The 15,528-nt window shown below is 42.0% G+C and overlaps 1 protein-coding gene across 9 annotated transcripts in view; it reads right to left on the bottom strand.

Moving 5' to 3' along the window:
* Window positions 1–15,528, bottom strand: part of LOC133606397 (neurexin-2-like) — an 873,942-nt gene that overhangs the window by 235,920 nt on the left and 622,494 nt on the right. For 2 of the 9 annotated variants that reach the window (XM_061960337.2, XM_061960336.2), the window contains exon 1: window positions 15,261–15,528. This exon is cut by the window's right edge. The exons of the other annotated variants lie outside the window; for them this stretch is intronic. In XM_061960337.2, the coding sequence (XP_061816321.1) occupies window positions 15,261–15,528 (268 nt within the window). The remainder of the gene's footprint in view (window positions 1–15,260) is intronic. 9 annotated transcript variants of the gene reach the window in all.

The following is a 15,528-nucleotide window of genomic DNA, read 5'->3' as shown; positions in this document are numbered from 1 at the left end:
TTATATTACAATGGCAATCTGTTTGTATTGCTTCAGTTTCACCAATTTCTCAGTAAATTCACCAAAATGTCACCGAGGAGTCATTGAGTCTGTTTAGCTGATCGGAGAGCAAGCTTACGCACCGAGTGGGTCCATGACGATGACTTCTGTTTTGTTTGATCAGCTGTTTTACTGCCGTGTTATAGTCACAGTTTGAAAACAAGATAAATAAAAATAAACATTTACAAAATGGGGCAGCACGGTGGAAGAGGGGTTAGTGCATCTGCCTCACAATACGAAGGTCCTGAGTAGTCATGAGTTCAATCCCGGCCTTGGGATCTTTCTGTGTGGAGTTTGCATGTTCTCCCCGTGACTGCGTGGGTTCCCTCCGGGTACTCCGGCTTCCTCCCACCTCCAAAGACATGCACCTGGGGATAGGTTGATTGGCAACACTAAATGGTCCCTAGTGTGTGAATGTGAGTGTGAATGTTGTCTGTCTATCTGTGTTGGCCCTGCGATGAGGTGGCGACTTGTCCAGGGTGTACCCCGCCTTCCGCCCGATTGTAGCTGAGATAGGCTCCAGCGCCCCCCGTGACCCCGAAGGGAATACGCGGTAGAAATTGGATGGATGGGATGGATGGGGGCATTTACAAAATGTTTCTGTGTAAATAACTCATTTCACAACATATCTGCGGCTTATAGTCCAGTGCGGCTAATATATGGACAAATGTTTATTTCCTTTTAAAATGTAGTTTTATTTACCAGTGCAGATCATACATTAATGATCATAATAATAAATAAAGGTAACTAAAGGTGCAATAAATAATGGGTACAGGAATGTGATTATTCCCAACAGCTCTGCAAATGCATACATATTATCAGAATAATAGACCATATTGGATTGTGACCCGAGCCGAGAAAGTGTTGTAGTTGATCCATTAAGCTCCTCTTAAGAACTTGGAAGCGCTTGTTTAGTACTCTTCAATAGCGCTGACCTTTGGATTGCCTAAGTAATGCTCATGCACTAAAGCCCCACCCTATAAGAGTGAAATACAATTTGTACCTGGAGAGCACTCAAAGACAGAGAGCGAAAGAGCATTTAGGAAAAGGAAATGGGGTTATGATGGAAGAACGCAGATGGACCATTGACATTCCAGAGAATGCACACGATAAATTACCCCAGCCATTCATCGTTCTCACACAATCTGTAAGTAATGCGACACTGAAATATTAAAAAGAAGCATGGTGTAAAAAAAGGTGATGAATAAAATTAAATGTTTTGAATACTCTGAAAAAAAACATTCAATTAAAATACAAGCTAAAAATTAAGGCACACAAAAAAATCTGTGCGCTTTTTCTAATATTTTGCTTGTTTCAATGAGCACGTGGATGTGGAGTGTGTGACTTTCTGTCGACGAGTGGCTGAGCCATCCGCCTGAGATCCAGGCCATGTAATAAGCCTCCTGCTTGGAAGATAACAGTTATAGTTACAGTTATCACAGACAGATTATACCACCCCAGCCTCTGCTTTTTGATCTGTAAATCCAACATCAGGGTTGGTCCTGGTTCCGCTGCTATTAGGAATGTACTGGCTGCACTGTAATCAATCTCGTTTACAACCCCTCAAATTATCCCTCTCACTTGACTCCCTCCAAGCTGATATTGACCTGTGCTGGTTTTTTCTCACTCAAGGGATGGAGCAGGCTGCCATCTTGTTCACACCAGAAACCAGAGCTTACAAATCTGATAACGACAAACACATGGTGTGAAGCCCTGTTTCCATCAAGAGGTACTGTCCAGTTCAGCAAGTATGCATTTGACTACTTTTCCAATGTCGAATAAAAAGGTCCCACAACTGCTTACTTTTCTGGTAGGGTCACAGTAGCCCCAGAGGATTAAGGATATGGAGCAGCCATTTTGGTTCCTTTTCACAACCTTAAACAATGGAAACACTCCAAAACATTATACCAAACTTTACAGAACTGTACTGCTTGTCCTGTAATGTCCGCATGCATTGTAATGTCAATGGTAATGCCCATCCATCCATCCATTCCCTACCGCTTTTTCCCTTTCGGGGTCACGGGGGGTGCTGGAGCCTATCTCAGCTGCATTCGGGCGGTCGGCGGGGTACCCCCTGGACATAATGGTTTAGTTCATTTATTATAATAGGTTATGTATGTTTCAGTTGCACAATCCAACTTGACCAAAAAGAAGCAAGAGGAATCAGAGCTTGTTTAACTCCTGTGTCTTAACTCCTGTCTTATTTATCCATCCATCCATCCATTTTCTACCCACTGTCCCTTTTGGGGTTGCGGGGGGTGCTGGAGGTTTAATTCCTGTGTTTAAAAGTGACCTATGACAATTTAAATCTACATTTTTCTCCCCTGTCATTTTTATTGCCCGTTTTGAGACTGTCTGCAAGATGCCAGCCGAGGCGTTCCCAGATTACAATCTAAACCATGCCCACCCTCTCTAAAAGTATCATAATTTATCTTTTGAATATGTACACTGTATAAATACAATGTATCTTGATGTGGTCGCCGTTATTTTTTCCCCAGACACAGTTCAAAATAAACTTCGGTAACACTTTAGTATGGGGAACATATTGTAAGTAACAAAGACTTAATTTAGAGTTATTTGGTTAGGGTTAAGGTTAAGGTTAAAGGGCTACGGTTAGGGTTGTTGTATAATAAGGCCATGCAGAATCAGGCATTAATAAGTACTTAATGACTAATTAAAAGCCAATATGTTACTAATTTGCATGTTAATAAGCAACTAATTAATGGTGAATATGTTCCCCATACTAAAGTGTTACATAAACTTCATATATATAGATTTGTCGGTCACAGCATTAGGTCCACATGCACATGCTGGGACGCAGACAAGAGCTGCATAAAAAAACTAATAATAACTGTTTTTAGAGTCGCATGTCAGCATTTTTATATGCATGACAAGATTAGATGAAAATAATACTTAATTCTACCTTTTTTTGTGTTTCCTCATAGCCTGAAGCAGAAGGGGAGAAGCTCTGAGAGCTTAACATAATGCCCAAATAAGACTATCACTACACTCTGATGTCACAACGTAGCCAGATTGCAAAATTGCGTGCAAGCTCACGGCTTAAACAAAGAAAACAATCTGAAGTTGTCTTTAATTTTAAGTTATCGTGCCGGGTTTTTACCAGTGCGGCCCACTTGGGAGTACATTTTTCTCCATGTGGCCCCCGAACTAAAATTGACACCCCTGGTTTAACACCAGTATCCAACATTTTAACATTTATAAGTCAGATAAGACTAAATGTATCATAGATCCCCTTTAAGATGTTTCAGCTTACCATTTTCTTACAGAAGAGACAAGAAACAAACGTAATAGCAAAGTCATGCATGATTCAAAAGTTCCCTTTGGAAAACACTTTATTTTCCAAAAGAACCAAAAAAGGAATATGCCGCATTTCTCTGATTACAGCATAATGACCTCGACATGTAAATAAAGTCAGTTTATTGTCTCTCTGAAATCCACTTGCTATGTACTGTGAAGTTGAATGTCTCCTTGCCTCGCCCTGCATGACACCACGGCCCGGCACACATTATTCCTGCAGTGGAATGATGAAAAGGTTCAGAGGAGATGGCAGAAGCTCACTGTGGAGTGGAGCAGAGTGGAAACTAGCGGGGGTTCACCATTTTTTTTTGTTCCAGTCCAGCCGAGAATCATGTCCACAGCCTCTCCTAAAGCCCCTGGGAGATATTTGAGTGTGCGAAGGCAACATGAGTTAGTACCTCATGTTGATATCCTCCATCTCCCCTCCTGTTCAGATTTGCCTTCATCCCCCTGTCAATTAATTTCAACCTCTCTTTTTTTGCACCGTATTTTCTTCATCGCCTTTCCCCTTTGCTGCTCGTCTCCAAAGTGGAGGCAATATGCAGGGATGGAAGATCAGTTGCGGTGGGAGTGCTGCATGTGTCAGTCTCGGGATTTTCGACACAGATGTGTCAGCTGAAGGCACAAAGAGCCTTGCGGTAAACACAAGATATGCAAAGTGAATGTGGACATGTTTTTCCGTGCCGTAATGGTTCATTTCCCCCCAGATTTTGACAGAGGAGGAATGGATTGAGTATGAAAACAAGATTCACTAATATACTGGCCGTTCCGAGCCCAGTCAACAATACCGTCCTGCAAATGGAATAAACAAAAGCCGACATGGAAAGTCTTGTTGTGACGTCTGGCTCGCAGCGAGTGCTCTGTCAAGGAATTTGCATTTTGTGGTGAATAATTGATGTCAAGCATGAAGTGAACCGAAAGCTTTTTTTAAATACAATGAAGTGCTGTGCCGAAAAGGCCAGCGGAGCAAAGACACTTCTTTGTATGAATGATTAATGGGCCTCGCTATGTGCGCACAATAGGTGGGAGGAAATGGGACAAACAATATTGAAACACAACATCCCACAGTCCTTACAGCCGCTTGCAATGTACTGCTCATTAAGTTGCAACAGAAGATGCCATGTTTGTGTCTTCTTCAGCTGGCTCTTGATACTTTATTGATGGCGAGCTCAGCCTGTGGACACTCAGATCTCCTACTGTAAGCCCCCCTCCGGCTTCAATAATTCAGGTGAGCTTACATCAGAGCGCCCTCTGAAGTCGTGCCCTGGTCTACAAAGCCAAGGTGTGACCCACGTCCAAGTCTTTCCTGCACCGCTATATAGACTTACAGACTCCCTCAAAAGATGTGAAATGTACAGTACTTCCTGTTTACATCCAGCTAATCAGCGCTACGACTCCCATGTCACTACATCCATCTCTCACAAGATAAGTCTTGCCAGACTAAAAGACACCGTGTCAAGAACAAGAGACTGAAGAGCGTCACAATTCATATCCATTAGTTTGTGACAAATGCTCAAGCGTCTCGGCATGCCTTGGAGGGAGATTAATCAAACCACTGTTGGGAAGGATCGTCGGTACGCCTCTTCTCACATTTTAGACAGACACAAACCATGAGAATGCTTCCTGCAGAAAATAAAAACTGTTCCTGTTATCAACATCTCGTGATTGCACACTTTATCATTCAAAGGGGAATACTTCTTCTAACCGAGACATTTTGGTTTGTTCCACAATTTCGGTTTATGAATGGGTTTCAGGGTTTGCTCCTCTAATTTATGATACAAAAATGAAGAACATATAAACAACCATCAGTATTGCACAATGTAGTTTAACACTGCTGCAAACCATGCACAATATTTGTCGTATTGTTATATCTGAACGTCCCTGTTAAAATGAGCATCATTGTCTTTGTAAAAGGCCATTTCTAGACAGATCTTATGTATTGTACATAGGGCTGTCTAATATTTTAAAATATTATCGCATTGCTCAGTGTTTACTCAAAAGTAATTGCGATTAATTGCAGATTGATATTTTTTTCCAAGTGTTTTTTTTTAATATAGCTCAACAAAAAATTAACAAACATGCTTTCAATGACAATAAAAAACATGAATTCTGTGCAAATATAATGTTAATTAGCATCAAATTAGCGCATTTTGAAAAGTGGAGACTTACTGTACTTTCGAGCGACGACTTCTTTGTTGGTGTGGGAAATCGTAAGATTACCTAGAGGCAATTTGACTGAGTCTTTGATTGATTGATTGAATTGATTGATTGAAACTTTTATTAGTAGATTGCACAGTGAAGTACATATTCCGTACAATTGACCACTAAATGGTAACACCCCAATAAGTTTTTTAACTTGTTTAAGTCGGGGTCCACTTAAATTGATTCATGATACAGATATATACTATTTTCATAATACAGTCATCACACAAGACAATCATCACAGTATATAAATTGAATTATTTACATTATTTACAATCCGGGGTGTGGGATAGGGAGGGGGTTGAGTTTGGTTGGAATCAACACTTCAGTCATCAATAATTGCATCATCAGAGAAATTGACATTGGAACAGTGTAAGTCTGACTTGGTACATATGTACAGCAAGTATTGGACACAGAGAGAGAGATCAGAAATTATAAGAAAAAGTGACTACATTTGATTGTTTACATTTGATTATTTACAATCCGAGGAGGTATGATGAGGAAGGGAGGGTGTTAGTTTAGGGTTGAAGTTGCCTGGAGGTGTTCTGATTGCTTGACTACTTATTACCTGGCCAAGTGTTTGAGCTAATGCTTAGGCTGCAACCGGATGTGATGTCACATGCAATAAAAGATATGGAAATATGGCACAGTTTGATTTTACGTGAAATGGTACCCAATAGTACCGACGCACTTCGATTGCTGAACTCAGTACCCACCCCTAGGCCTCGGTAAAGGTGTGATGGCACATGCATTTGTAATCTGAGTTTTCGTGCATACATTTGGGTCAATACTCTTACAAATTTCTTACCTGGTAAACAATTAGTGAAGAACAGCAAGTATGCCTGGAATTAGGCCTACCGGTCTACTCAGTAAACAAATCCCGTGCAGCCCATCATTTGTCTAACATGAGTCAAGGCTAGTCATAGTGCCAAGGAGAAGCCAGGGCTTGAAAACCCTCTTCCGTCATTAAAGTGTCTGTTTGGTAACCCTTGGCCTTCCCAGTAAAATATGTAAACAGACAATTTGACAAGACAAAAGCCAGTTCAGTAGAGATGGGAAACAGTGCTACAAGCTGAATTGATAAATGCTACACTTGAAAACAGGAAAAGCAAAATAACAATTCACACTCTGTTGCACCTGCGATGAGGTGGCGACTTGTCCCGCCTTCTGCCCGATTGTGGCTGAGATAGGCTCCAGCGCCCCCCGCGACCCCGGAGGGAATAAGCAGTAGAACATGGATGGATGGATACTCTGTTGCACATATTTGTATCGCTACACTTTCCTAAAAAGAAATGTTGTATTACAGGAGTGTCCAAAGTGTGGTGTGAGGATGTATTTTTCACATATCTTAACATATATTGACCTAAATTTGATTGGTTTTGGCATTTTTAAGTCACAAAATGTAAAAAAAGTATGACAAAAATGAAGACAGCGAGCTTATCTCAACTGTTCAGAACACCTGAGGCATCCTTTCGGCTTCTCATCAGTGCTCATGTGTCCATGCATGCGCTTGTGCACCTTGCACGCCATGTGAGGCACATCATCATGTGAATACTAATGGCACCCTGTGAAAGACAAGGGCTGTGACTTGACTCTTAAAGGAGACAACTCGACAACCGAGCACACACACATACAGGAAAACACACAAACATGCTGCTGCAGCCGAGAGATAAAGTGACCATTTTCAAACACGGCAGCTTGTCACGCACATAGTGATACGGTGATGCGGTACAATTTTGGATTATAGGGCCACACACTTTAAAGGAGACCACATTTATTAATTTTCAGGCAGGCAGTAATGAGGGAGCGAATGCAGGAAGCAGCTGATAGCATTAGTATGCATGTGTGGTCAAGCTAAACAAACAGACGAGGGGGATTACAAGCCCAAAACTGTTCTCTCAAATGCAGCAGAGCGGACACAGCAATCAATGCTTCAAAAGAGCAGAAATAAAGGCAGACAAAATAGACAAAGGAGGAGCATAACACCTGCAGAGCGCAGCTAGAGTGGGAAAGAGCATAAACTAAAAAGACAGGACTAAGAGTTAGGAGAGCATAGGATGCTGAATGCAGGCATTATACCTAATTGGCATGAATCGATGTGAAAATATCTTTTTTTTCACCAATTACCTTGAGCGCAGCAAGACGCATTGTCATTACGGCGGCAAGCCTGTAATTAACATCAACACGGTGCAGAAAATATAGACTTAGGTGTGCTTTCGCAGCGTTGCTTGGCATGGACAAGAACTGTCAAATGAAATTGTTGTAAAGGGGTGCATTTCTTCACCAAATATCACACTTTTATGGCGCGATAATAGCAACTCAAAATTGGCCTCCAATCTAGTTCTGACTTTTCCTCGAATCAGAAAGACATTTTTGATATTTGTTGCCGTCTAAACCCTAATAGGACTTTTACAACATTAACTAGGAAGGCTTGGGGGACGACGTGGCGAAGTTGGGAGAGTGGCCGTGCCAGCAACCTAAAGGTTCCTGGTTCAATCCCCACCTTCCACCAACCTCGTCATGTCCGTTGTGTCCTTGAGCAAGACACTTCACCCTTGCTCCTGATGGGTCGTGGTTAGGGCCTTGCATGACAGCTCCCACCATCAGTGGGGTGTGTGAATGGGTGAATGTGGAAATAGTGTCAAAGTGCTTTGAGTACCTTGAAGGTAGACAACCGCTATACAAGTATAACCCATTTACCATTTGGTTGAGGAAGACCATCAATGTATCTCGACAAAATGACACAAATGGTGCTCTACCAAGTTGTGAAAATATACTTTGTATTTTATCTTATTTTAGGTGTACCTTATGTTGCGGCTGGTTTACAAGCAATGTCGGCCACCGACACCCTCCCCATGTTGTCCCTCTCTGTCCGGTCCACCATCAAGGACAAAGTGATGCATCAGACAGTGAAATCACTTGCAAGCAAGCCATGTAAAACATCAAAGAACCCCTGAATCCAAATGAGCTATTTAATCCCTTTAGCTCGATGCGGCGGGGCGTTCGGGTCGGATTACCTCAACATGGCAAACATTCAGCTCTCTGTCTTCTGACTGAGTCATTGAAATTATGCATAGGAGGGCATGAGTGCGTGTCCAAGCACAGATGTGTTGACAGATGAAAAGCAGTAAATGAGGGCAAACATTGAACACGGCATGCTACTAGTGCATGAAAACAATGTATAATCATAAACAAGTTTGTGCCAAGAGTACATTTTGTCATTTCGTATAGCAATAAGGCAGTGCTTACCAATGCACTAAATTGGGTTGTGCATGCAGCATCGGAATCGTACATTTTTCAATAGCTGCCCAAGAACGAATAAGAAATATCCACCACAAACTAAGAACAACCATTAACCACTCAAAAATGTGTCCTAATTACATTTAAAAAAATAAATAAAAAAGCTGTTATTTCAGAATCATAATCAGAATCAGAATCGTTTTATTGCCATTGTTTGAGAACGGGTTCACAAACTAGGAATTTTTCTTGGTGCAATCGTGCAACATAAAACACATATAACACAGATTTGGTAATAACAAGAGCTGTAACTGAGCTATCAGATCTTGTTATAGACTTAGAAGGAATTCAAAGGAGCTACTGTTAGGAGTTATTGTTCATGTGCCTGATGGCCGAGGGGAAAAAACTGTTCAGGTGGCGGGAGGTGTGGGTCTGGATGGACCGTAGTCTCCTGCCTGAGGGGAGAGGGGAGAATAGTTTGTGTCCAGGGTGAGAAGAGTCAGCTGTGATCCGACCCACATGCCTCCTGGTCCTGGAGGAGAACAAGTCCTGGAGGAATGGGAGCTTGCAGCCAATCACCTTCTCAGCAGCACGTACGATGCGCTGCAGTCGATGCTTATCCTGGACTGTGGCTCCGGGGAACCACACGGTGATGGAGGAGGTCAGGATGGACTTGATGATGGCTGAGTAAAACTGCACCAGCATCTCGGTCGGCACCTTAAGTTTCGTAAATTTCGTGCAAGTATGTTGAAACTCCTCTGGATTCATGGTGTTGTAATGAAAGAGGGCCTTGTTTCTCCCCCAAAAAGAAACAAATACATATGTAAAGTAAATTAATAATTTACATCTGTCTTTTATGCCAACATTGAGGCAGCAAACAATTAATACCAGTGCTACTGCTCATATAGTGAGTTCAACTCAAGTATCAGCATTTTACAGTGTAACACTTTACCAGAACTTGTTTAAAGGTGTTTTCATTGTTATTAAACTACTAACACCAAAATACCCCAGAGAAAACAAAGGGTAACTACAGTATATAAATAAATGAGAGAATGTTGTTCAACACTCTTTCTAATTTTAGTTTGAGCTATTTTCATTAATCAGACCAGTCTGTAATTTATCCATCCATCCATCCATCTTCTTCCGCTTATCCGAGGTCGGGTCACGGGGGCAGCAGCCTAAGCAGGGAAGCCCAGACTTCCCTCTCCCCAGCCACTTCGTCCAGCTCCTCCCGGGGGATCCCGAGGCGTTCCCAGGCCAGCCGGGAGACATAGCCTTCCCAACGTGTCCTGGGTCTTCCTCGTGGCCTCCTACCGGTCGGACATGCCCTAAACACCTCCTTAGGGAGGCGCTCGGGTGGCATCCTGACCAGATGCCCGAACCACCTCATCTGGCTCCTCTCGATGTGGAGGAGCAGCGGCTTTACTTTAAGCTCCCCCCGGATGACAGAGCTTCTCACCCTATCTCTAAGGGAGAGCCCCGCCACCCGGCGGAGGAAACTCATTTCGGCCGCTTGTACCCGTGATCTTGTCCTTTCGGTCATAACCCAAAGCTCATGACCATAGGTGAGGATGGGAACGTAGATCGACCGGTAAATTGAGAGCTTTGCCTTCCGGCTCAGCTCCTTCTTCACCACAACGGATCGATACAGCGTCCGCATTACTGAAGACGCCGCACCGATCCGCCTGTCGATCTCACGATCCACTCTTCCCTCACTCGTGAACAAGACTCCGAGGTACTTGAACTCCTCCACTTGGGGCAAGATCTCCTCCCCAACCCGGAGATGGCACTCCACCCTTTTCCAGGCGAGAACCATGGACTCGGACTTGGAGGTGCTGTCTGTAATTTAAATATTTATAGTTGGTTTGTATTTAAAGGCACATTTTTGTTTCATTAATAAAGGGGACAGTTCATCCAATAAGAATTATCGATAGAACCCTCATTCAAACCATGCAAACTTTAATGATGACGCTGCCTCAAATTAATAAGAACCTAATCGAAACAAGGAATCGGAACTGTAACCGGAATAGTTGGCATTCAAACAATGCCCAACCCTAGCACTAATACATAGTAATAGCTCTATTTTTTAAAGGATCTTATTGTTCACCAGCGTCACAGCATTACATGATTTAGACACAAATGCATGGCCTAAGGATACCAATGTGAGCGTCGAGTAGAGAGTGGGCCACTAATCACTGAGCAAGACTTATACAAATGCCACAGTTCAGTGGTCAACACTCATTAATTAGCTGTAATCAGCAAGCAATGTAGGCGTTTATTTTCTAAATAAACTCCAGCAGTGTCTGTTCATTGTATCACATTTAAAGTAAAAAAAAAAAAAACCTTTATCAGCTTCAACACAAATAATGATGCACATTTAAGAGCTGCAAAGTGGGACTGGATGCTGTTGGTGATTTAACATGGTTAAATTACAAGACGTATCCAGAATAAATAATCCTTGCATGTAGTAAAAGGTCGACATGGATGATCGTGGTATCAATGTATATCGATTTTGATGCTTTTGTAGATGTGTTCAAGTGGCTAGTTTGGTCAAGTGTGAACAGGATAATCTGAATAACTGTTTCCCAGCACAATATAAGCGTGCCATGTCTTATAATGTTGTGTTAATGGCAATGGGTGGACACAGATTATTTATGTACTTTCTCCCATTTAGTGGAATAGTATCTAACTCCTGTCTGTGGCTGAATGTTGCCGGCATTGACAGATGAACAAAGATGCATGTATATCAAATAAATCACATTTTTTGGACCAATAAGGTGGAATCGGACAAATTTAGGGGGGTTGGGTGTTAACCAAACAAGCCGCCTGACAAAGCAGACTTGACAAATGGGTCACAGTCTGCTTGCAAGTGAAAGTGGTTGAAATGTATACACTTCTTAACGGCCCAAAGACACGGACCAGTTATAAAAATACTGCATAAAAAAATTTGTAAAAAAATAAATAGATGTATTGGTAGTGCTGTATCGCTGCTTTCTTTGTGTGTGTATGTGTGTGTGTGTGTGTGTGTGTTAACTGTGTGTGTGTTAAAAGGTACATTTAGAAGCATTTTGTCAAACATAAGCTGATAATATAGCAGAATATTAAAACTATAGCACGTAGACAGTGCAGACCTATGCCAGGAGTTATCTCCTGGTCGTAAAAACTCCTACAAATATATCCAGAATCCAGACAGCGATCTGGATCACTCCCTAAATGTATGAATGTGTTCATTATTCCATTTCTATCATTTACAGGAAGTTTAATTAAAATCCACCAATAACCTTTTGAGTTATGTTGCTAACTAACAGACAGACAGACAGGCAAATCCCAGGAAATTGAATAATAAAAAAATTGCCAAGTCCAAGCGTGTTTGCTTTATTCATATGACGCTTCCAAACAGGCTGCAACAGGTTAATCTATTTTTATCAGTCTCAGTACTTAGGCACAATTGTTCTATAGCGCCATTAATTAAACAGAGTGAACCCTCTTTTCAGTCAACCACGCTTTTGGTCTTTGTGGGTGGAGGCAGGGATGCTGGGATTTACACACACAAAGAAGTTCAGCCTCTTTTTGTACATTTAAAATAAGGGAGTATGAATGATCCTGTTCATTGCCAAAATGTAATATGTTCCATAGCCCATTTCTTGAAAGTTTAATCAAAATCCGCCCATAACGTTCTGACTCTAACAGAGAGACAGAACAAACCCTGGCAGTTTTGTCACATTGAACATGAAACGAACCTCACAAAACAAACCTGCACCAGTATCTTATTTAATATTGTTGGTCCTGATTAAGGTACCCAACAAGTGTGAACACAATCAAGTGTGCCTCACCAATCAAACCTCACTTTACATGTTGGAACAACACAGGACCAAGCATTTAATTTCTCCTATGGTAGGTCTGGCGGGAGGGAACATGTTAATTACGTCCATTCAAATAGCTAAGAGACAGAATGTGAGAGGGGCAATCCAATTATACAAGCAAGGCAAAGGAGAAGGCAGGGAAATAATAATGAAACAGAAATAGGAAGAGGACCCTTGTGCCTCATCTTTTTATGATGCTTTGTAGAATAACAGTATTAGCTATAAGAAGATGGAAAATGGAATTGAGTTTGTCTTCACATCCTCTCATCAGCATGAAAATGATAGGTGATGTTGCTGACGTAGTACAGATAACGCCAGTACAAAAAACAACAACACTCACATTGGCCTCTCATTAATGTGCACGGTCCCACTGCGATGCACTAGGCTGTGGGATGGGAGCAGAATATGATAACCATAAATCCGATACAGCAGTAAGAAACTGATGACGCCACTGGAGGCTCACTGCAGTCAATTGACCTCAAAAGGTCTGCTGATGCTCCTCACACCTTCCCTGATGCCAAATTGATTGAGACTGATTATACTGTACGTAGTGAGAGAGGAAACAGTAGAGATGTCGAGTGCAAAAAGATGGTAAATAATAATAACGTTTGCGGTCATGTGCATTGTTTTTTGGGGGGAAAGCCAGGTCCATAAGTTGAAAAAAAAATCCATCCTCTTTCTATAGCACTTGTCTTTATTAGGGTCAGAATTGAGCTGCAGCCTATCCTAGCTGGCTTCGGACAAGAGATGAACTAGTCAACAGTTAATCATAGGGAACAAAGAGACAACCAATCATTCACATTCACTCCTATAGACAATTTAGAGTATCCAATTAACCAAATATACATGTTTTTGGAATGTTGGAGGAAACCTGGGCACCCAGAGAAAACCTTAACTTAAATCTCAATGCAAACTCCACACAGAGATGCCCAGCAAAGAGTCGAACTCTCAATCTTCTGAATGAACTAACCTAATGAATAGATCAGTTTTTTTCATAACTCTGGACGAGGTAAACACAAAAAACTTTCCAAAACTTAGTTAGCGTCTGAAAAACAAAATCATTTTTATTTTTTCATTTTTTAAGTGTCCCTCGTGTACCGTGACTAATTGGTTCCAGGCCTGACCATGGTAAACAAATTTCCGCAAAGTAGGATTAATAATAACAAATCAAATATTTTCATAGGTAGACAATTTAAAAAACGTTTTATTTCCTAAACATAATTATAATCCTTTAAACATGTAACACAACCCATATAGTCATCTTTACACTCGTTTCACCCAATAAAATAGCCTTCAGTATGTTCTACTATAGATGACAGTACACACCAGTAGCCCGGAGGATCCTCAAAGCATCACTGCTTTGGCCGTCAACCGGCCACTACAGCACAACCACTATGTGGAAATACTTTGTCACATCCTGGGTAATTCCTCAAACTTAGAACTGGACTTACAGGTGCTGAAACACATGATGTTCTGCCAAAAGTCAGTCAATTTGACTTTTTCAGCAAAGACCATTAGCCATGTTGTTAAAATTCCGTGTTGTTAGCACTTTGGGTCTTGTGTTGTCATTCTACATCGCTCACTTTAAAAGCTCAACAAGGTCATGCATCAACATGGTTAATCTCCACATAGCATTACCCATACAGCTGCTAATAACTGCTTTCAATCAATCAACCAATCAAGGTTTATTTCTATAACCCTAAATCACAAGTGTCTCAAAGAGCTGCACAGGCCACAACGACATCCTCGGCTCAGATCCCACATCAGGGCAAGAAAAAACTCAACCCAATGGGATGCAATGAGAAACCTTGGAGGGGATCGCAAATGTGGGGACTCCCCCCAGGCAACCAGTGCAATGGACGTCGAGTGGATCGAGTTAAGCTTTAAGCCGAGTCACATTAAGTCCAGGTCTGTCTCGCATTTTGTCTTTTGATATCACTTATGTCAAAAGCTCACCAATGTAGAGATGTGTTATTGATGAGAAGTTGAATATGACGTGCATCAAAAAGTTGTTCTGCGAAAAGTTGGTCAACTTGATTGTGGAGGTGATGGCGCCAAGATTAGCTGCTGTTGTTGTTAGCAGTGTTTACTCATTAGAAACGTCCCGCTTGGTAAATATCTTTGCCAATCTCCGCAACATAATTGTAGAAAATAGGACAAGTAATGTATAATACATATACAACAGAAATAATACTTAATTTTACACTTAATGTAGGCTTCAAAGTAGCAATAGACCCATTACTGGTAAGGTATCACCGCTTGATTCGTCACTGGATCTAATATGGCTGTTTCAATGTTGGAAGATGGATAGAGAAAGTGAAACAGAAACATTTCCTAGAAGTGTCATGCACCAGTAGAGAGACATGAATCAAGATGGTGGCCTATTGGGGACTTAGGCAGTGAGTTGGGGGCCTTTGCGAGATGACACAGATCAATACATGGGTAAACCCATTGCCTTGCCTTATGTACTCAACTTAGAACTTATTGCTGCCATACATCAACCCTCTGATAGAAATGAACTCCACCCAATCCAATAAATCAGTTCAACGTCCACATGCAGGTCCCCCACACTGGTCAAGCCAACAAAAGGGATGGTCTTACCATGGCCCCCACGTGTCAGAAAGGGCATCCGGTTGATGGCAATGGGCACAGTGCCATGCTTGTTGTGGAAGTGATGAACGTGGTGGGTGGTGCTGAGGGAGGAGGAGACTCTTGCGGCCACGGCTGGGCACGGGAGCACCAGCAAGGCCAGTGAGAGCACCAACCGCAGCAGGAAGGCCGGACTGGCCCAGACCACCGGCGAAGCCGCCACAGGCTTGGCCACCACCAAGAGTCCTCCGTCCACCTCCACTTCCATCTCCTGCTCCAT

The sequence above is a fragment of the Nerophis lumbriciformis genome, linkage group LG05 (genome assembly GCF_033978685.3).
Source record: "Nerophis lumbriciformis linkage group LG05, RoL_Nlum_v2.1, whole genome shotgun sequence".
Classification (NCBI taxonomy): Eukaryota; Metazoa; Chordata; class Actinopteri; order Syngnathiformes; family Syngnathidae; genus Nerophis; species Nerophis lumbriciformis.
The sequence above is the reverse complement of the archived record's forward strand: the minus strand, read 5'-3'. Positions and strand labels throughout refer to the sequence as shown.